This window comes from Magnolia sinica, chromosome 4 (genome assembly GCF_029962835.1).
Source record: "Magnolia sinica isolate HGM2019 chromosome 4, MsV1, whole genome shotgun sequence".
Taxonomy (NCBI): domain Eukaryota; kingdom Viridiplantae; phylum Streptophyta; class Magnoliopsida; order Magnoliales; family Magnoliaceae; genus Magnolia; species Magnolia sinica.
Genome location: NC_080576.1, coordinates 106991360 through 107014822, shown reverse-complemented (window position 1 = coordinate 107014822; position 23463 = coordinate 106991360). Strand labels below are relative to the sequence as shown.

The 23463-nt window shown below is 40.0% G+C and overlaps 1 protein-coding gene across 3 annotated transcripts; it reads right to left on the bottom strand.

Moving 5' to 3' along the window:
• Positions 1 to 2222: 2222 nt before the first annotated feature.
• On the bottom strand, positions 2223 to 11248 carry LOC131243686 (uncharacterized). Of its 3 annotated transcripts, none has more exons than XM_058243201.1 (3): positions 11014 to 11248; positions 10434 to 10676; positions 2223 to 2579 (listed from the first exon to the last, which is right to left on the bottom strand). In XM_058243201.1, the coding sequence occupies exons 2-3, from the start codon at positions 10554 to 10556 to the stop codon at positions 2523 to 2525; spliced, it is 180 nt and encodes a 59-aa protein (XP_058099184.1). In that variant the 5' UTR covers positions 10557 to 10676; positions 11014 to 11248; the 3' UTR covers positions 2223 to 2522. The 3 variants fall into 3 exon arrangements, with proteins under 3 accessions (XP_058099184.1, XP_058099183.1, XP_058099182.1); XM_058243200.1 differs by having other exon boundaries at positions 10434 to 10679; positions 11014 to 11247; XM_058243199.1 differs by lacking the exon at positions 11014 to 11248 and having other exon boundaries at positions 10434 to 10847.
• Between the last annotated feature and the right edge of the window lie 12215 nt (positions 11249 to 23463).

Genomic DNA, 23463 nt, shown 5'->3' with positions numbered 1-23463 from the left:
TAGACAACAACAATGGCTCAGACGCACGTGCGTGTGATCCCGGCCGCATGTGTGTGAGGCCCGCTATTTAGAAAAAGGACACCTTCGCCCTGGTCGGCCAGAGATGGACTCCAAAACCCTCAAATCTCAGCTCGATCCGATGCACAGTTTGTGTGTGGTGTTCTGCCGAAGTTTCATCCCTCCTACAGGGTCAGATTCTGGAAATCTGTTGTAGAGAGAAAAACGGCTGCAATAAAGGATGGATTTGAAGCGTAGATGATTGTAGGAGAAAAGAAATATGGATGGAAGAAGATGGGAGCGGATTGGGATAAGTGTGGCTTCACACCACTGTAGTCGGCCCTTCGAAGAAGGGAGGGTTTTGCACCCAATTGAATCTTCACAACTCAGAAATTTAAAGGAGCGAAAAAACGCTGCAATTTTATTAATCTTCATTGAATTAAAAAGACTACAAGGGGTGCCTATTTATAATAAAACTCTATACCTCAAAACTCGCGCCATGTGCACAACCTATTATTTGGTGATAAAGTAATAAAAAATAACAACTAATCAAAGCAATTTAAACCATTCATGATACTCCTAATAACAATAATAAGCAAAACCCAAAGTACTAAATTAATTGGAATAGTGAGCTACGATCATGAGAACACATGGTGGGATTCACATGACTATCGGGTCCACTTCAAAAACCAAAACGCAGCCCTCTAACTAGAAAACTTTCCCTTGATGTCGTCATCGATCCAGATCGATGGTGGGGCCCTCCTCCTCCTTGCATACGTGCGTAGGGGGGGCTTCCATGTGCGCGAGATGTCCTCATCACACCATTACCACAAACATCCACTCAGCTCTAATTCTACGAGTACCAACCTTATCAATCTCACCGCTCTCATAAATTGAGCGAAGAGATCAAGGATGTTGATTCCAAAACTAGAGCTGGGTGGATGAAATAGAGATGTGCCTCTAGAGTTTTATATATCACCACTAAAAGACCAGGCAATTTGTATGAGATAAAATGTTGGGTAGCCAAGGAACAACATGTTCATAGGATGAGTGTAGCTAAAATGGGGATGTTGAGACTTGAGATGGATGAGTGGCAAAACAAGGAAGGATAGAATTAGAACTGAATGCATTCGAAAGACCTTAGGAGTAGCGCCAATATGTAATAAGATTAGGAAAAAAGTAGACTTAGATGGTTTGGGCATATGCAACAAAGACCAAGAACAATACCGATTATGAGTGAGTTGGTTCAAGTTGAAGGGTGTAAAAGGGCAACGGAGGCCCAAAAGGACGGGGGAAATTTGATGACCTATGGTTTAACTAAAAATATGGTCCATGCTAGAGCCTAGAGTGAAATGGCGGGAAGAACAAGATTAGTATAGCTGATCCCAATTACTTGGGATAAGCTTAGATGATGACAATGATGATGATGATGATGATGATGATGATGATGATATACATCTACAAGATTGGTTATCCATAAAAACAGTCAAGACAAGTGATAGATCAATTTGGTTTCTCAACTACTTAAGAGGTAAGATATCATAAGAAAAAGATCGACAATTTAACGTTGAAGAGAAGATCCATATTTAATGTCTTATAAAGAATGAAATTAAATAATTGACATGTTTTAAATAATAAGAAATCGTTTTTCCCTCTCTCTCTCTCTCTCTCTCTCTCTCTCTCAAGGCGTGTTTGATTTTCCAATTACACCAGTAAATGGCTACAAATGGGTAATGATGACTTTCCGCTTTACTTCTCTAATGACATCATATGAATTTAATTGCAATGAAGACATTTCTTAGGGTATGTTTTATCCAGGCATCACTGTTAATAGGTTAGTTTTATAATGTAAAAAATGTAATGATTACAATTTCCTTTACCGTCTCCTATTACAGGTGCATTTGTGCCATAATTCTTGTTTTAAAGAACACCGTCAAATATTAATGACGGCTCATTTACTTTGCACTACACAGGAATTGGAAAAACAAACACCCCTCGGACTGGTTATTCACTTTAGATAAAGTTGGAACGGGGCTAACCCAACTTTGGACACTTCACTTTGTTGCAACATAACGATTGTAATCTAAGTCATTAGTGCATCCGAATACAGCATAAGAGCAGCCAGTGATCTCAAAGCAGGAAAGGAAAAGCTTGCTATATGAGATAATTTGGGGATTTAAGAATAAAATAACCAAATAAAGTAAGAGAATTTCAACACTAGCAAGTAAACACAACCTTAAGTGCATTCCAACATATAATCCAAACATCTCTAAATTGATTGATAGACCTTTGAAGTGGAAGAAAATCCACCACTCATGGCTGTAATGGATGAATTGTTGGCCAAGCATTTTAGGATCAAATCTTCCAAACTGAAAGGCATCGCCAATGTCATATTCTTGACCAAAATTTGATAGCCTCAAGTACACACGATACCAGCACAATTTCCTAATCACCTGCCTAATTGAAAATCTTACTCTGTTTTCCTTTCAAACATTTCATCTGTACATAGTACAAAAATTGCTGAGTCATCCTTCTTCAGTGCTTCTTCTAGTCTCACCCATCCTCTCAGCTGGAGGCAGTTCCTGCATAAATATATAAGAAGTGAGAGAATGCTTTCATTTTAAGTTCATAAGCACCATGCTTATCCAAAGAGGAAGGATCCTACGTAATCTCTTGCAATAATTTTCTGTGCTATCCCACCATGTGGCGGTCATATGAACTCTAAGAAAGCTGCGTTGCACCATTAATTCCATGTAGGTAACAATACCAGGTCATTCTTCTTGCCAAATTTTGATGTCCACCCTGTGGGGAGAAGCTAAATTGATGATTCTTCTATGGGAAACCAAGGTAAGCTCCTTCCATACACCTGCAAAAGGTCTAAAGAAAAATCTTCTCTTCTCGAAATTCAGATTTTTTGCATTGGGAATTCTTTTCCACTTTGATTCCCCATTAATGATTTTTATTTTTATTTTTATTTTATTTTTTTGGTATCTCTCTTAAAAGAACAAAAATAGAGGAAAGATCCAGTGTCGTCGCTTCACTAGATGTTCATGGTAGTCCCAGTGTTGGAAAATGCCAGATGAACATCCTAGATACCACATACACGTGCAACATCAGCACAAATCAGGTGCTGTGTGTAGTGCATGCGGATACACAGCTGCAAATAGCATTCCTCTTCCTCCAAGTAGTGATTCGAGAAGAGTTTACAGTTGAAAATGTTTCCATGCATGCAATTCTCAAGCTCAGTGCACATTTGCATTCAGCTAATTGAAAAACATCCGGATCCTCTTTTTTTATTGATGCCAGGGCCTGATAACATGGGGCCCAAGACACATGAAAATGTTCACAAGTACACAATAATCAAGCTTAGGCCCTGTTCGCATTAAGCTGATTAAAAAGAAACTGAATGCTTTGTTATCACTAAAAGGGATTAAAGATATAGGACCCATGGCTCCACATCATCCAATCCCTTAACACTTTGAAAAAAAAGAGGTGTGGATATCTATATGCATTTCAGTTTAGCAACTGGCGAAACAGAATGCAGCATTATGATGGCATGGACTTCACTCAAAACAGAAAAGGATAAGCTTTAATTATAAAAAAAAAGAGGGAGAACTACATAATGATCCTCTCTACGACCCTTCTTTTGGAAGAGAACTAGTCAAGCAATTTATATAAAATGAAATGTTTAACTGAATAGCGTTCTCCTTAATTTCATCAAAAATGAAAATCCAGCTTCCAAGGTGCTCGAGTTATGTTAAATGCTCGGATCAAAACAAGCTGAGAGGTTCCATCCACGATTAGAGGACCTGAAAAGGAATTTGAAAAGACGCAGAGCCCCTCACAATGTGCCTCAGGCTTAGCTTTAAAACGATCATCTGACCCACCCTCGGCCCCTCACAGAGAACCTCAGATTTGGCTTCAAAACAATCATCCAACCCCCTTGGGCCAGAAAACACCAATTTGGTACTCCCCAATCTTCTCCAATGATGCTCCCTACAATAGATGGGTCATCTGGGGAGTGAGAGAAACTTTTGAAATTCAATTTACAAGTTCCAACCTCCCAGTAATTGAGGGAACTCCCTTAATGCATTATGGTTGAACAATTTGACCATAACAAAGCTTTCCAATTATCAAAAAACAGTATTGTCAAAGACAACCCAGGCGCATGCCTAGATTTTTTGGGCATATGTTGCGCTTCGCTTGGACCCTAGGCTAGGCATTTACCTTGGGCGTGCACCATGCGCCTGGGTGCACCTTGGCATGACCACAGTACGTGTGGCTTTTTAGTAGCTTATGGGTACCTCATTTGTGTGTGCGTGCGTGTGTTAATGTTTTACCACCCAATAAGGGTGCAAATAGATTGGAAAAGGCCTTGAAGCCAACTTTTTTATTCCTTTTGAGATAAAAGCTTGAGATATTCTTCTCCCAAATTTCAAATTTCAACAACTTTTCTTCTTTCTTTCTTCTAATAGCTTGTTAAGGTCATCACATCAGGCTTCTTGGAAACAATTTGAGCTTTCATTGGTGTTGTCCAAGAGATTTAAGGTGAATCAGGGAGAATTTGAAAATCTTAAATACATTAAGAGAAATTAGTTTTGGGGCAGGTGCTGCCATGTGCCTCCCCCTCCCTCTCACACCACCGGAAGTTATAGTAACCACCCACTTATATTAAACCATCATCCCTCATCTTCAACGGTTATCTAACCACCTACCAATCTCAAAAAAAATAAATAAAAATAAAAAATAAAAAAATCTCTCCATGTCTAAATCAAATGATCTAAAGTCTATCTAATAATCTGGACAGCCGTAAAGATGAAGATGCTAAGAGGTGTGTAATCTATCCTTTCATCAGCCTATTGCTTCTTCACAGTATATTAGTATGGTTAACTCCTGAAATCTATTAGCCCATTGTGTTGTGTGCAACACATCCACTCCATCCATCAGGAGAGCCACTTGCTATTAGACCATGCAGCCAAAATTTTGTTCAAGCAACGAGTCATGTGGGCCGCACTAGAGTGGACAACTGGAAGAGGAGACTGTTGGTTGTGGGGGCCCCTCCATGGTATTTAGGTTCCATCCAACACATTCATCAGGCGAACCTCACTGGAGAAAAGGGGACAATTAAAAAAATCAATGTGATTTAAAACTCAGGTGGGCCTCACCTGCCACATGCATTGCGCACAGCATGGTTCCCTATTAGTTTGGGTTAGAGGATTTGGGGGTTAGAAATTTTAACGAGTTTGGCAAAATTGTGGTTTTAGATTTGTGAATTTGAAGGATTTGGGAAAATGAAAATTTTAGGAACTGGATTTGGGGAAATTGGGAAATTAGGATTTAGAATTGGGGAGTTTGGGGAAATTTCAAATTTTGGGGTTTTGGGCTAAGAGGAATTGAATGGTATTGACTTTGATTGTTTAAAAGCAAAACAACTAATATATAAAAATAGTTAAATATTAAATATTTATTATATAAAATTAAAAATTGTACCTAGGATCTTTAGGTGTGCACTTAGGCAAACCTATGCATTTTGGGTTCTACAGCAACAGGTGCGCCCAGTGTTCAAAATATCGGTATCGTGTTACATATCACATCCTTTGGATACAGATACATATCAGCTATCACTCGGGATATATCGTTTGTATCGGGTCATTTATCACACTTTTTGGGAAACATTGGGAAACATTGGGGAAATGGTTGAATTTTTCAATGAAGCTTTATGGATTGTTAAAAAAAAACCTTAATACACAGTTTTAAATCATAACATCACAAAAAAAGAAGTGCACATAATAGGTTTCTTTTGTATATAGTCCTAAATTATGCGTTGTGTAACTGAACTAATGCAACTATATTCAAATTGAATGCATAGCATTTAGAGTGTATGTGATGATTATTTCATCAAACACTTCTAATTACTTCAAATTAGTCTCAATTGATAGCTAGTTGAAGGGAAATTTCGAAAAAAAAAAAAGAAGGTAATATTTTAATAATTTTTAATTAAAAAATTATTTTTATTTTAAAAAAATTGACTAGGACTTCAAATCAGTTGATCAACCATCATGCATGCTTAACTTCATGTTTAGAGTGCAACATTGCAAGCAATTTAGGAGAAATTGGGAAATTTTCAAAATTTTCCCAATTTTTCTCAAATCGGACCATTTACACTCAAATTTCGAAATTCGAGTGTATGTAATTATCGTTTCATTAAATACTTTGAAATTAGTCTCAATCAATGGCTCGTTTCATTAAAAAAAATAAAATAAAATAAATCGAGGGCATGAAGAGCCCATGGATATCAAAATTAAAGCTCTAACTCCATGATTTTTCATGCAAAACATGAAAAACCAACGGATTTATAACCATTTGACACTGATTTAACATAATTTCAAGACAAAAAGGATCAGCAGATCGAACATGTGAGATACATCAGCACTACCTCTGTGTTTCGTATCGCACAGGTTAGATATTTCAAACATTGGGTGTGCCTAACGCTTTTAATTAAACAAGCAAAAAGGTATGTCATTGACACTCAAATGAAATTCTTCTTGAATGAGAGCCCATTTTACCACGAGGGAATTAATTTTCAAAATGGATATATATATACACTTAAATAGACCAAAAAAAAAAAGCCCACCAGATTTGAGAGGCCCATATACACTTCACAAAAAGATAATCAACTGATTCCTACTCTTCTTTGCATGTAAAAGAAAATGTTCAGGAGACGGATATTTCTACATTGAAGATGGTCTGACATAAGGATCTTGTCCTCCACTTTGACCCAACAAAGGCAATCTCCAAATGGTTGATTGTTTTAACCTAAAAAAGACTATGAGAGGCTGATGTAGAAACTCTATTTGAGCACAAAAGCCCCATAAAGAATGATTTAGAAGAAAAATTGCATTCAAGGACCACTTCTAAATCCCTCTATCCGCCTCATTACTAAAAGTAAACACAACATCAACCCTTCCAAGGAGGTTAGCGTAATCTGCCATTTCCTCTTCCGACATATTTCTCTTGAATATAACATCCAACAGAAGCTTCCCCCAACAATATCATAGCATCCCTCCACCCGAACCTCCTTTTAACTCACCATTCTATCAATGTGAACAAATGAAAGCACCACGGGTTCATTTATCATCCAGATATCCTCCCAAAACTTAATTGTATTGCCAACCCACCCTATACCTCACTTCTTCCTTGAAAGCATGCAACACCTTCGGAGTGTCCCCCTTCTTCGCAATGTTCTTCCATACCACCAATCCCTCCTAACTCGTTCGCCGAGTGGCATGCATTTCCATTGCGCCCGCTTTTCCAATCTATATGACATTTTCCCAATGAAAACAAAAAATAAAAATAAAAATAAAAATTGTAGGCATGGTTCATGAAAATTTACTAAACTGAGCCAAACCAAGCAACTCGTGCAACACCATTGACCAATCTCACCTATTGTTGGAGTGTGAATTTGGTAACCATATGCTCTGAATGGCAACCGATCTCACCCGTCAATGGTTCATGTGAATCTACAAAGTAGCTAAATGCCTTTTAAAGAATCCATTTCTACCATTGTTGCATCTAACCTACCATCCTTTTTTCTTTTTCTTTTTTGAACATTAATAATTTATTTCATTGAGGCCGAAAGCCTAAAAAAATACAAGAAAAGCTAAAATGAAAGAGAAAGACTAAAAACTACAAATCTGACCCGCCATCATAATCATATAACAAACATGAAAGAAGAAATAAAAAGCTGCCTCCTTTAGGATTCATCTGTTTACCACTACTAAGATTCAAATCACCGAATTGCAACTCACCCACCATCCAATAATCCAAATCTACTAATAGATTGAGCTAACATCTATTAAACCAAAAACAGAAGAAATTCATCTCCACTTGATCCATTTCTATTATGCAAATTGCCAAAATCATCTTGGAGACAATACAACAGATTCCTATAAGTATGCCCATCCACATATTGTTCTCCTACAACTCCCTCAACAGCCTCACTGCATCTCCAACACTCCCATAACTCCTGGTCACATCCAGCACAATCTTGCACAGATGACATAACCCAGTCCACCAACCTCCACTTCTCACCGATCTCCGACAAAATCATCACCACCTCATCAACCTCCGCACCGATCACCAAACAATTCATGAGTGAATTATATGCCTTTCCACTTGGAATGAACTCTTTACTCTTCATGTCACCATAAAACACCCCGGCCTTCTCCATCCGCCCTTGTGCACAAAGCCTATGAATCAAATAATAGTATGAAAATGCATTTGGCCAGCATTTATAGACAAGGCCTAGTTCCTTCCATTCGATGAAATATCCAAATAGCAACATTCATGAGAACACAAAAGCATATCCTTTATCATGGAATTCGAGGAGAAAATGTTAGACTTGATCCTGTCATCATCTATTTGCCAAAATAGGTATCGGATGGTCTCCGTGTACATGCACTCTATATACAAATTGCTGTGGCGTCTGAGCATTGCTGCGAAAAGGAGGCTGTAGGTCCGAATGGACAAGCAGGAATTCATGTCCTTACTCTTTTTCATTTGTTTGTAGTCATTGATGGCTTTGGAGAGCTTGCAGGCCTTGGTGTAGAAATAGATGGTGTTGAAGAGGGTTTTTGTAAGCAAAGAATTATGTAATGGTGTTTGCTGGCTGATATGATACGGGCCCATATCAGCTAAAACAGCCCTATAGCAGCCAGAAAAAAAAAAAAAAAAACTGTTTAGGAAAAAATCTCAAAATTTATTGGTAAAATTCTATAAATGTGAGGATCTCGAATATGTATTTGATGGTGGGTGGTAAGAATGTCATCTGTGGGGTAGTGTCAATTTGACCTGCTGAAAGTCTACCAAATGGATCCTAATCAAACGCATATTAAGCATGATTCGGTGGATTAGGGCCCTCTATGTATAAATACAACAAAGAAACAGAAGGAAAAATGAAAAAAATAAATAAATAAATAAAATAAATAAAATAAAATGATGGTTACCCCGTTCTCCCGATATTTCTCAAAATGGTCCACTCCACTTTGGTTCATTGAATCCCACTCAAATTTTGTGTTTTGATCCTCAAATAGGCCTGGATCTAGTTTAAAATTAGCTTCTTTTTCTTTTCTTTTCTTTTTTTTCTTTTTTTTTTTTTCGTTCATGGTTGATGTAAATAAAGGCAAAATTAAAATTTTAAATAAATAAATAAAAAGAGAAATTCTGAAAATAAAAAATTTCAAAAATGGGCCCTTTATGGTTGTGTCAACCCATAACGGTGTACCAGCCCCATAATGGTATGGCCCGAGTTTTTCATAATGGACCAGTTCACCCCCATATCCCATAATTGGGGTGACCATTTCCTTTACATAATGGCTAATAGGGCCGTAACGCAATGGTTTTTTAATACCATGTTCAGGAGAGAGGACGTGGAGGGAGATGGCTTGATTGATGACCGTAACGAGATCTTGGTAGGGTTTGGCAGAGCCAAGCATTCTATGGTGATAGGGAAGGTGGAGAGATCATGGATGAACCTGCCCTGTTGGTTTGCCCAGTTGAATAGTTGAAGGCAAATCTGGGGATATTTTTGGAGGGAGATTGTTGGAGAGAATGAAACGAATGCTACAAAGAGATTCCAATCAGAAAGAGAGAGGGAGAGAGGGAAAAGTATCTGAATCCTTTTTAATCTGCTAAATGCAATGGGAAGCAAAACCGTCATTCGTTTTAACTTGCACAACAATCCCTGATGAGGCAATCAGACAGATTCTGAACATGAAAGTTTCAATAGCTAGCATGCAATCCCCAAACTTGATGTAGGCTTAGGGGTCATTTGGATGGTGGTAAATGGTTTACATTGTAAATGATTTACTAGTAAATCACTTAAAGATTGTAAATGATTTACTCCATGTCTGTTTGGCTTTAAGTTGTAAATGATTTAATAATAAATCATTTACAGTGTTTGGATAGACTGTACATGGTAAATGAAATCTGCCTTATAGGCTTTCATTCATTCAAAAAAAAAAAAAAAATAGAGCCATTGACATCTCCCCATTTACTAGTAAATGAAAACTCACCCTTTTTCTGCTAAATGAGAAGGGGGCTTTACTAGTAGATCATTTACAAGTAGTAAATGATTTACTAGCAAATTAGAGCATCCAAACACAAGTGGTAAATGATTTGCTAGTAAATCATTTACTACTTGCCCCATTTACCACCAACCAAACAACCCCTTACAAAAATGCTCTCAGCGACATATCATCAAGCATGAGATGAGCATTTAACTTATCGTAGACTCGGACGGCCTAAATATGGGTATCTGAGTAGGTTTTACGGTGCAGAAGCTGGATTTGTTGATTTTATCCTGTATTCTGATATTATAATTCTGCGAAGAGAGAATGCAGATAAGGGTATTTCGGGAAGAAGAAGAAGAAAATTACCAGATTGGGTTTGAAGATGTTGTGGACTACAGAAGCGCCAGCGAGAAGGGAAGCTATGACGACGACGCAGGACCACGCTAACGACGGGGTACCCGTCGGTTGTCTCCCTCCGAACTTGTTCATCTGCTTTGATCTCCACCGTTGATCAGCTCTTGAATCTAGTGGATATTATTGTCTTGAGAGGAGGAATCGTAGAGGGAGTAGACAAAGCTTCGCCCGGATTATCCGAGTACTTGAATAGGGCTGCTGTTCATACAGGTAGGGCCCACATGGGAACAATCTCCTTGATCAGATAAATGAGAGTTGAAAATGCTTTATCGGGATGGGGTGCACACGGGTCGGTTCGGTCCGGTTTTGGGGTGAAACCGGAACCGAACCGTTCCTAACGGTTCTAGGATTTTCGGAACCGGACAGTTAGCACCCTAGAACCGAACCGGAACCGGACCGTGAAAACCGGATCGGTTCGACGGTTCTCGGCGAGAGAGAGAGACTCTTGAAGTTGAAATCAGACGACAGCTCGAGAGCGAGAGAGATGGGTTTTATGAGAGAGAAAGATGGGTTTTGTAAGAGAGACACTTACAGTGAAAATCAGACGCTGGATGATGGGTCGAGGGCGAGAGAGAGAGACTTGCAGTGGAAATCAGACGGTGAATGATGGTCGAGGGCTACGGCCAGCCGCTGGTAGAATCCAGTGGTGCTGTTGTTGCGTCGCAGCAGCAGAGTCCTGGGCCCTGGGCAATTGCACGCAGACGGTGAGAGAGAGATTGGGCAGGGGCTAGGCAGCCGCACGCACGGCTAGACAAAGGGGGAAGGCGGGAGAAACAGAATAGGGTTTTTTTTTTAAAAATAAAAAATAAAAAAAATCTAAGTTCGATCAACGGTTCGGCCCCACGGTTCGGATCAACGGTTCTCGCCACGGTTCGGATCCATGGTTCGGTTCAGTCCAGTTCTACATACTCCTGTATTGAAACCAACCGTACTCAACTGTTCTTGAAATTTTGGAACCAAATCTGAACCGGTGCAGCCTAGAACCAGACTAAACCGGGCTATGGATTAGTTTCGGTCCGGTTCCACAGTTCTACCGGTTCATTATACACCCCTATTTATATTAGTATTTTTATATTATTGGTTTTAAAAAAAGCTTTAAATATAAATATTATAAGTCCATTTATTTTTAATATTATAATTATGAATATCCTGTCGGTGAATTTGAATCAAGTCTCCAAGCCAATCCAACCATTGGACATTGAATGGAGTGCGTTTTTCGATTTTGAGCCGTGGGATGCATTTTCAAAAGTTTAAGGATACATGGGTTACTACTTCATTATATTTTCTAGCGTCCATGCACTTGGCACTTACGCGTGGTTGGGCATGGCATTGAGAAGGATTAGGTGGGATGGGATTCAAAATACGTAAATATTACCCATGGCAGGGATTGTCCCCTCTTGCCATGGGATTAGCTTAATTTCATGCTTTGTTGGTAATGCAGTGGTACATTGAATGGATATACCCACCATCATTTGAAAGTATTGACAATAACACACCTGTGTTATATCTAAACCATTCATTTGTTTTGTAGCCTCATTTTATGGCATGGGCTTAAAAATGAGACAGATTCAAAACTTATGTAGCCCCAAAAAAGTTTTCAACGGTAAGTATTCAATCCCCATTGCTTTCTCTGGTGGAGTCCCTTGAGCTTTAGATCTGCCTGATTTTTTGGCCTGTGCTCTAAAATGATCTCAAAAAATGGGTGGACGGTGTGGATATAGCCCACACATCATGGTGGGACCTACACAACTTGCTAATATTGAGTGAAATTGGCACAAAACATGGAGTGGAATTGGCACAGGACCAGATGCAATTCCATCTTATCTAATCCCAAGCTTTTCCATTCTTCCAAAACATGGAGTGGAATTGGCACAGGACCAGATGCAATTCCATCCCACGTAAGCCCATCTAAGGTGTAGGAGTGGCAATGGATAGGGGATTCAGGGGGCTATCCTGGGTTTGAGGTGTGCAGGCAAGCTACACGGATAGTGGGTTTAACTAAACGGGTCAGGCTTGGGTTGAAACCTACCTAGCAACAGGTTAGACCAAAGAAAATAAAATAGAAAAGTGTGTGTGTGTGTGTGTGTGTGTGTGTGTGTATAAGGGGATTCAAGGGGCTATCTTGGGTTTGAGGTGTGCAGGCAAGCTACACGGATGGTGGGTTTAAGTAAACAGGTCAGGCTTGGGTTGAAACCTACCTAGCAACAGGTTAGACCAAAGAAAATAAAATAGAAAAGTGTGTGTGTGTGTGTGTGTGTGTATATATATATATATATATATATATAAAAGTATGTTTATATCTAATCATTGAGCTAAGTTTGTGCGTGTCCTTAGCCTTTTTATTATTATTATAAGTATATATCATAAAAGACTTTACAACGCATTCGGGCTAATTAGAACCAGGGGAACAAAAAAACCCAGGCAACACAGCCTACCGTAAAGAAACAAAACTCTATCTACTTGGGCCTGATCCGATGCTATAGGGGCAAGCCTAATGGCTCCTATAATGACTCTATCAAGGAAAATAAGGCCCCTGATCATAGGAGGGAGCTCGGCAGCATGTCGGTTAAGAAGAGAAATTTGAAGCCTCGGACCCTATGCAGGTCATCCCATCCGTTGGGCCATTCCCTTCCCTCAAAACATGTACAAAATTAAATATCCCTCTCAGCCTCAACCTATCTATTCTCTGCAACTAGTACATCCAGCGCCAAGACAGCTTAGAAGAGCCATTAAAAAGAGCTACAACAATCTTGGAATCAGATTCTACCTGGACCTTTGTGAAGCCTAACTCTAGGCAATGGACTAAGCCATTGAAAACCGTGCGAAGTTCGGCTCTAGTATTAGAGTCAGCACTGTAACCCACCGAAAAAGCAAAGCAGAATTCACCATTTTCCCCCTCTGCAGATACCGCCTCCGCCTGACAGCCCTGGGTTTCATCTGGCTGAACCATCAACGTTTAGCTTGACCCATTCACTCTTCGGCCTCAACCACTTCACAAGCATCGAAAGAATCCTTTTCGAGTAGGTAGCCTCGATGCCCAGAACCGTCAGCAACGACTGATTAACCTTAGGCTGCCTCTTGCCTATGGCATTTTCTTTACTCATCAGCCACGACAGCCACCACTTCACTCGGGCGATTATCCCGACCGCATGCACGTCCTCAGCCTCGTATTTCATTCTTAAACTAGGGTTGTAGCAGGTTGGGATGGGTCAATCGTGCCTGACCCATTTACAATTAAATGAGTCAAGTTGGGTCAAATCAGGCCTGATGAATTTTAAGTGGGTTAGCTTGAATCAGAGGATATGGGTTCTGATTGGACTAAAAATTTTAGCCTGCTTAGTAAATCCAGAATGAACTTATCGATTGCCACTCCTGTCTAGAGTTTTGTTTGCATTTATAAACAACTCACCTGAGGCAAAGATACCTTTTTTTTTTCTTTTTCTTTGTTTCTTTTGCTAAAGAAGATAAGCTGGGCATGAACCCGAACTTGAGACTTCAACGTTGAAGCATTCTGTCTAACGAGCTATGAGCTTGAACCAATCTTCAATACCTGCTCCTACAGTACACTTTTCAAGAAACGGTTTTTCAGGAGGTGTCATCCAAATGCAATATAGTAACACTCACGTACAACCATCTCAATTACCTGAACTCAACACATGGAAATCCAGAACACGGACATCCTTTTGTTATCTAAGTTATCCACACATCCAAACGATCCCTTATATTGTTTCGGGGATTGTTTGGATGTTCCCATTTGCATGAAAAGAGGCCCGCCTCATGAATGTTTTGATAAAGAGGAGCTGGTCGGTATCCCATAAAATGTGGACCTTGGGATGCCCTAGATGCTCCAATTTGCAAATTCAACACCAAATGAGAATGTCATGATAAAAAAACCTTATGTATGTTAGCATCCAATTCTCATCCCTAGTAGGAAACATGGTTTCACTCCATTTCTTAGGTACGCCTTAGAGCAGTCAATTTGGGAAAACGATTGTCAAGATTCCTGAATTATCTCGTGTCCCTAGAAGCTACATTAAGAGGTTGAAGTGTTGAGTATAGTTCTTATTTAATTAGAATATTTAGTTATTAAATAAGTTTTGAATGAATTCATTCAAGAAAGTGGTTGGTTAAAAAATTTCTAGTTTGAGTTGTGGGGTCAACAGATCATCCGCGTTTGAAGGCATGCATAAGGAATTCTTGTGCCATCACTTATCATCGGTCTATGTCATTTCCAGGGAAGCGGATTGCGTACTGAGTAACTCAGTACGGTAAGCATACTGAGTAAACTTTGTGGACCCCACTGTTATTCATGCATTGTATCCACTCCGTCCATATCTTTTAACACATAATTTTAAGGCTTTATACCAAAAATGGAATATATCCAAACCTCAAATGGACCACACCACCTGAAACAGTGTGAATTGAACATCTATCGTTGAAAAATTCTTGGGGCAACAGAAGTTTTAGATCAAGCTGATATTTGTGTATTCCCTTCATCTATGTCTTTCTAATCTTATGAACAGGTTGAATGACAAAGAAACATCACTGAGGGCCTTAGAAAGTTTTCAAAAGTTGAAATCAATATCTCCACTTTTTCCAGTGGTATGGTCCACGTGAGCTTTGTACATGCATCAATTTTGAGTTGAACTCATAAAATGATCTGGAAAAATGAATGGACGGCATGGATAAACCACACGTATTCGCGATGGGCCCAACTGAGTTTGCCCTGTACGATAAGAGCATTCTGAGTTACTCAGCACGCAATCCGATTTCCATTTCCGTAGAGTGTGGTTTGCTTGCGTTGAAGGCACGGGGAATTCTTATTTAGTCCTCACTGGTCCATGTTATTTTCGATGACACTAGCTCACAAGGCATGCCAATTTTCTTTCACCTGAATAAATTGTGCACTACACGATACAACTTTTAACATGTGGAACTTCTCTGAGACCTACCATGATTTGTATTAGATCCACACCATCCATCAATTTTTCCAAATCATTCTAGAGCATTAGCCAAAAATGAGGTACATATAAATCTCAAGTGTGCCACACCACTACTGTTGAAACCTTCTTCGAGTCCATCGCAAGGTTTATTTGCCATCTAGCCTCTTCATAAGGTCACACAGACCTGGATGAAGGGAAAATGCAAATACTAGCTTGATTAGAGCCTTCTTTGACCTCAAGAAGTATTCAACTATTTCCTTAGTGTAGCCCGATTGAGCTTTGGATCTACCTAGCTTCTGCTCTCATGCCCTAAAATGATATGGAAAATGGAAGAATGATGTGGATCTGACACATACATCATGATAGGGCCTACAGAAGTTCCACATGTCAACACTTCAAGTTTTCTCTCTCATATGGACCACACTACATAAGCAATGGAATTTCTGGACTCTTGACATTTATGCGGGCCTCACCATGATATCTTTCTTATATTCACACTGTCCATCCATTTTTTTCCAAATCATTATATGATACATACGAGACCAAAATTAAGGTAGATCCAAAGCTCAAGTGGACCACACCATAAGAAACAGTAGGAATTGACACTTATCACTAAAAACTTCTTAGGGCTATAGAAGGCTTTGATCAAGCTTATATTTGTATTTTCCATTCATCTATGGCCTTGTGAACAAGTTAGATAGCAAATAAAACTCACGGTTAGTCGTAGGAAGGTTTCAACGGTAGTTTATTCAATCCTCGCTTATCATTGAAATCTTATTAGAGCCACACAAGGCTCTGATCAAGCTGATATTTGTATTTTCCTTTCATCCAAGTCTTTGCGGCCTTATGAATAGGTTAGATGACAAATAAAACTCACAGTTAACCCTAAGAAGGTTTCAATGGTAGTTCATTCAATCCTCACTGGTTTCCATGATGTGGTCCACTTAAATGTGCCTCATTTTTAGGCTCATGCTCTAAAATAATCTGAAAAAGTTGAAGGACAGTGTGGATCTAACACATAAATCATGCTAAGGCCCAAAGAAGTTCCATACATTAAAAGTTGTGTTGTGTAGGGCGTGTTCGAAATGACATGGACCAATGAGAAGCGACGGAATAGAAATTCCATATGCCTTAAATGCAAACAATCCAAACTCTTTCCATGGCACCAGCTAACAAAATACTAATTTTCTCTCCCAAATGGATTGTGTACTACAAAACGTAACTTTTAACGTGTGGAAAATTTGTGTTGGATCCACAGCATCCATCAAATTTTCCATATCATTCTAGAGCATGAACCCAAAAATGAGACACATCCAAAGCTCAAGTGGACCACAGTATAGAAAAGCAATGGGGATTGAATGAACTAATATTGAAACCTTCTCAAGGCTAACTGTGACGTTTATTTGCCATCTAATCTGTTCATGAGGTCACATAAACTTTGATGAAGGTCAAGGTAAAAAGGTCACATAGGCTTAGATGAAGGGAAAACATGAATATAAACTTTGAGTAGAGCCTTCCATGGCCCCAAGAAGTTTTCAATGATAGGCATCCAATTTCTATTGTTTCATGTTGTGTGGTCCACTAGAGCTCTGGATATGCCTTATTTTTGGGTTCATATCCTAGAATGATCTAGAAAAAAAAATGGATGGACGATGTAGATCTAAAATATACATCATGGCAGGGTCATGTAAATTTCACTCCTCAAGAAATTTCGTTGCTTGCCAGGAGAAAAGAAAAGAAGATGTGTTGACATATGGAACGTTCATTGGCGCCATCATGATGTTTGTGCCAGATTCATGCCATTTATCCATTTTTCCACATCATTTTAGCACATGAGACAAAAAATGAAGCAGATCCAAGGCTCAAGTGGGCCACACTACTTGAAATAGTGGGAATTAGACACCTACCATTGAAAACTTCTTGAGGCCATGGAAGGCTCTGATCAAGCTGATATTTGTGTTTTCCTTTCATCTAGGTCCGTGTGACCTTATGAAGATGTTAGATGGCAAATAAACCTCATGGTAGACCTTAGGAAGGTCTCAACGGTAGTTGTTCAATCCCTGCTACTTTCTATAGTGTGGTCCACTTGAACTTTGAATGTGCCTCATTTTTGAGCTCATGCTCTGAAATGATCTAGCAATGTTGATGGACGAGATGGATCTAACACAAATCATGGTGGAGCCTAGAGAAGTTCTACATGTTAAAAGTTGTATTTTGTAACAATTTATCCGGGGAGAAAATTGGTATGTTTTATGAGGTGGTGTCATAGGATCACATGGACCAATGAGAAGCAACAATGCATAATATCCCTATACCTTCGACACAGACAATCCACACTCTAAGAAAAAATGAGCTCTTTTCTATATAAAAGCTAGCTAGTATGAACACAAAACATGTAAAAATAAACGTGGAGAACCCTTTAGAAGGAACTTCCTGTAATGGGAAGTTAGGTAGGGGCCACCTAGTGCTTGTGAGAAATCCACCCAGTCTATCAGCTTTGGCAGTTCATGTTACGACATGGGCTAGCTAGCTAGTAGTTCATATTAGAACATGAGCCCAAAAAACAAGGTAGTTCCAAAATTCAAGTAGGCTGCACAAAAGGAAACAGTGATGATTGAACATCTACCGTTGAAAAGTTTGTGGGGCCACAAAAGTTTTAAATCATGCTAACATTTTTGTGTTTTTAGGTCATCCCAATATGAATGACTTTATGAACAGTATGAATATCATCTGAACATCACGGTAGATTCTTGGGAGGTTTCGATGGTTGGCATTTTCCTACCCACTTTCACTTGAGTTTTGGATATACCTCACCTCCGGGGCCATGTCCAAAATGATCCAGCAAAATGGATGGATAGAGTGGATTTCTTACAAACACCACGTTGGCTCCCACCTAGCTTCTGGTCACAAGAAGCTCCAGTGCGAATGGTTTCTAATATTAGCAATTTGGGTTTTGGAAAAACTCCTGTACTCTTCTCTCTCCTACTTGTTGGATAAAATAATTATTTTTAAACTTTCGTAATCTTTTTTTTTTCTTTTTACCTTCGCGGCCCTCGTCATTTTCTATTGAAGGAACGAGGAATCCAAATCCAACCAGCTCATCTGCCAACTCATCAACAGATTCTTCGTGATAGCATCATATCCATTCCAGCCTATGTAATCTTTGTAGATTTTTTCTTCTTCATTTTAGAAATACTGGCGAGAACTTCCAAAGGGGTCAGATCTCCGATCACCGTCACTTTCTTGGCTGCCATTGGGTTGTGGGTGTAATGGCATAAGCTGGGCACCGGACGATTTTTTCCTTGAGGTCGGATCCGATGCAAACGTTGTTGTGGTAGAGATGGGTTTGAGGTTACAGCGATGTTCCACGCTTAGTAGCGGCAAAGGTGGGTGCTGGCAATGGTGACTGACAGGCTTAGAGCAATGATGAAGAGCATAGATGTGATTTAGGGTCTGGTAGACAGAGAAGATGGAAAGATTGGGGTGCCCCTATGCTCTGGGCTTATGAAGCTAGATCTGACCATCGAAAAACAGATCAGTGGCCCAGGTCGAAAATGGCTTTGATACCGTACAGATATACTACACAAGTGGCTCGATAGCAGGAAAATCCGGTTTGCATGACCAGCTATGGTGCAGTCCCATGTAATTGGCCAATTCTCTTTTCATATATTTTATGCGACTAATGCCTACGTTATATATATATGTGTGTGTGTGTGTGTGTGTGTGTTACGAAACAGTCCAAAACGATCTTCGAATTAAAATAATAACTTTTTTTTTTTTTTTGTCTCAGCGTCCTGTAGCTTAATCGGACGGTGATCTGCGCCGCAACCTCAAGGCCCACCTACAATCGACCGTAGAGAGATCATATTACACCATGATTTACGACGTGATTGATCATGTTAGTCATGAGCATAGGCTTAAGCTGAAGTGTTACGAAACACCATACAAATGCCATGGCTGTCACGAAATCGGTTTCGGGTCCAGATATCGATGCATTCCATACAACTGCTATCTTCATAAGGAATAGGATTGCGCGCTGCCCACACCACACATATCCCACCCTTTCTTTGAGAAATGTGACTTTCAGTTCTTCACACGTGTGCCAGGCATGCGCGAGAGATACTGCGACGGGTGCGGTAGGGACGTGCAAGGGTTCGTCTACCACTGCACGAAATGCGGGCGCGCCCACGTGTGATAGGAGACAACGAGGTGAAGCTAAATCTCTACCACAAGGTCAGGTCCAACTGCCACAAGTGTGGTTGGATGGAGCGTAGAAAGTGGTCCACGTCTTGGTCTTATGTGTCCATGTGCGAAGGGTACTGTTTTCATGTGTCTTGTGTGAAGGACATGCTCGTGGAGAGATGGAAGAAGGGGTATTTCGGTCCGTATGGAGAAGTTGGAGAGAATGGTCTTGCATTGGAGACCAGCGTTCAAAGCCTTCAGCTGACACTTCCAAATAATAACGGTTATTGGAGGATTTTTAAAATAGCTCTCAAGTTCATCATCTCTGTCCTTATTGGAGATCCAACGGCTGTGGTGGCTGGTCTCATCGAATCTGTCATCTCGTCCTGACACGTGTTGTACTTTGAAGTGGTCGCGGTATCTTTGGTTGATTGGCTTAGGAGACAAGTGGGCCAGATTAGTGTCGGCTATAGGGTTATGAACTATGTATCGTTCTTCTATCATGTAATATTTTGCTGAATTGAATGGAATAATATTGTGGATGTATTCATGCACGTCGGGTGTGTGGGCCCAAAGGTGGCCTCTTCACACGCAATCTTGCACACATGTCCCGTTCCAACGTGGCAATTGTTGGGAGGTGGTCCCCACTGTCGAGATGTCCATATGCAAAAGTCAAGATGCACCACCCATCAGTTGGACCAGTCATATATAAAAAAGTGGACGGTCCACAATCAACATGCACACGTAACCCACTGACGCTGAAGCAGGGAAGGACATGAGGTCGGGAGATAACTGTTCCCTCTTCTCTGGACTCCTCACGGAGATTTCTCGAATTCACGAGAAAAAAAACAAGAAAATAAAAATATATTTTAGAAAATTCTTAATAATTTGATTAATGATGAAAAACGAGATTAGATCCCTTTAAATAGGGATATTTAGCCATGAAAGAAGTTTCAGAATTAAACTAAAACTAAAACTCCTATAATTCTCAACTTACTATAAATATTAAACTTATTATGTATAGATAGTCGTGATGTTTACTAGTGTATAAGGTTTTGGTAAAAAATAGTAAGTGTCCTAGTTAGCTTCACCACGATGTTCTCGTAATCATTCTAAGCACTTTCAATGTTGGCACAACTCCTAAAGCCCAACAATGAAGAGTTATAATCAAACTAAAACTGATTAGAAATAGTAAAAATGAAATTAAAACATGAATTTGACTGTAAATCTGATGGTATTTCACAAATTCGGCATGAGTAACCTGGCATAGCGGAGTTGGGTTGCTAAAGTAGCTCATCCTACCCCAAAATTATATATGGTACGTTGGAGGGCTCATTCCGGTTCGCGAGATATGTCCGTTTTAAGTTCCGAAAGTCTAGATCACTTTTGTCATCGACCATGCCTTTTCTGATCCATCTTGACCATGAAACTATCCATGACCCGCTCTAATCACCCGCCCACATCAAACAACACGGTTGACCTGTCTCATGAGTGGACCGGTCTGGTCTTGTTTACCGCCATCTTGGCAATCAGCCCACCTTATTCGCCACTCAGCTGTCTCATACTCACTAATTTGGCACGTGCAATTTGTGAAAAGGTTCTTTAGCATGCAATACATGAATCAAATCCTCTAATAAGAAAATAACGGAGCTCATCACGGGTTGGTGAACTCGGATGAAACGAAGGATCAGGATCAACTGGTAGAAAGGTTTGAACCCACAAATGGAGTTGTCTGGACCGGATTCACGTCTACGTCATGGGATGCTATTGATCTGCGGTTCTTATCACTTGATGGACCAGTTCAACAGGGAGCCTTGATTGGTCACACGTTCACATTCTTCATGAATCCGGTCCCAGTCAAAGCCTCAATATGTAAACTAGACCTGAGGCGTAGAAATGGTGCTATAACCGTAAATAACGGTAACGTTAACAACGGTTACTAGACATAAAAAATGAAAATAGTTTTCACATATAGCACTCTCATCTTTAACCCAAAGATAAATAGCACCCTCCCCTTGCTTATTTCCAAGTGAGTGTGGATTCACCTGTGTTGAAAGCTGAGTGCGTACAGTCTGTTTCCAGCTTACAGGGGCTTCCACAGGAAATAGTATTTATAAAATACCGCTTGATTAACAAGAAAGGTTACGTTTCCAGCACCTGATTCAAGGATGCGTAGCTGCGACCCAGGATCCGGTGACGTCGGTGGGACCTGACCATGGCCCACATCGATGTATGCTTTATATATCTACGCCCTCCATCCGTTTTTCCACATTTATTGTCCCAAAAATGAAGCAGATACAAATCTCAGGTGGACCACACCATGGGAAACAATGGTCATCAAACGGCCACCATGGAAAACTTCCTAATGTCCACCTCAGGTGTTTATTTGTGACACAACCTGTTGTTGATAAGGTTATAAAGACCAGATGAAGGGAAAATACAAATACCAGCTAGATCGGTCACACAGATCAGATGAAGGGAAAATACAAATATCAGTAAGATCCAGAACCTTTATAGCCCACAGAAAAACTTTTCTCAGTCAATTACTGCTATTTCCTGTGGTGTGGTCAACCTGAGATTTGCATTCGTTTCAGTTTTTTCTATTACTTAAAATGAGCCGGCAAAACAAATAGACGGCATAATATACAACGCGTATGTCAAAGTGTGCCTCATGGTCACGTCCCACTCACATGGATCTGAGGTTGCAACAAAGCTGCATTACTTTTTCAAGATTAGATTGCAAAGTGTAGCATGTAAGAATTCTATAAGGTGGGCCTTATCGATCAACAGTCTGGATTACCTTAAGGGCTTGTTTGGTTTTCCCAAACAACAGTATATGGGCTGCAATGGGCAAATAACATTTCACAAGCGTTTGTTTTTTTAATGTTTTCGGCTGCAATTAAAGGGCGGCAGCAGATGGATGGATTCGGCGGTATTACAATCGCCGAATCCATCAGAAATGCAGGTAGTCGAGGATTTCGTCTGACGCTTGGATTTAAGACTGAAATGGATATGGTGGTCCGCGGGACACCCCAAATAGGTAGATACTGACACTCGGATTTAAGTCTGAAAGGCTTCTATTTTCGTCTTCATTCTAGAAATCGTCTTCCCAGCGAGACGAGACAGATTCTTTCACCACTCAGGTATGATCATCATGTTCACCTCCCCGTTTGCAAAAATCCTTTCCGGTTGTTACATTGTTGCTTCCCCTCCATGTATGGTGATCTTCTTCCCTTTCAATCTACATGCTAACCATGCTTGTCTCTCTGTTTAACAGACTGTCAAGGTTATATCTTACTTGTAGACTGTCAAATACCATCTTCACGGCTACGTGTTCTGTCGGAAATAAGATAGTCCCTCAAAGGTATGAGTTCTGATTGCTCGACGGTTTCCGATTATAGTTATTTTCCTGCCTTTACTAGGTCTTGTGATTATGTTTATTGGGATGAACTCTCGGAATCTATCATGTGAGTTCATACCGTGAATCAGTTTTTCGTTGATATGTTGAGGCAGAAGCAAAGGTCCAGCCGCGTCGAACTTTTAGTAAGCTTCTGTGAAGGAGACGCTTTTGATGGGGTGCATGGAAAGAAGTAGCTTCTTATAATATTGCCTTCTATGGACCTTTGGATATACCACAAATGGCGTATTTTGCTAGAATGTGGTGGTCGTTGGTCCTCTCTTTATTCGTTACTAGTTGTGGACTGTAATGACATTATGGACGTTTAGTCCTTGGCTAGCTTTAATCGTCGCACACATCATGTGTAACATGCAGAGGATGCCGACCGAAGTCAACTCTTCAAACCGACTGCTGCCTTTATGTTCTTGACAGTTCAGCTAATTCCTCCGTCCACATCTTG

Bases quoted from the DNA above. Each gene is read 5' to 3' on its own strand.
- LOC131243686 (XM_058243201.1), bottom strand. From the start codon at position 10,556: ATGAACAAGTTCGGAGGGAGACAACCGACGGGTACCCCGTCGTTAGCG. The intron at 2,580-10,433 runs GTAATTTTCTTC...ATATTTATGCAG, and splicing joins ACATCTTCAAACCCAATCTG to GAACTGCCTCCAGCTGAGAG.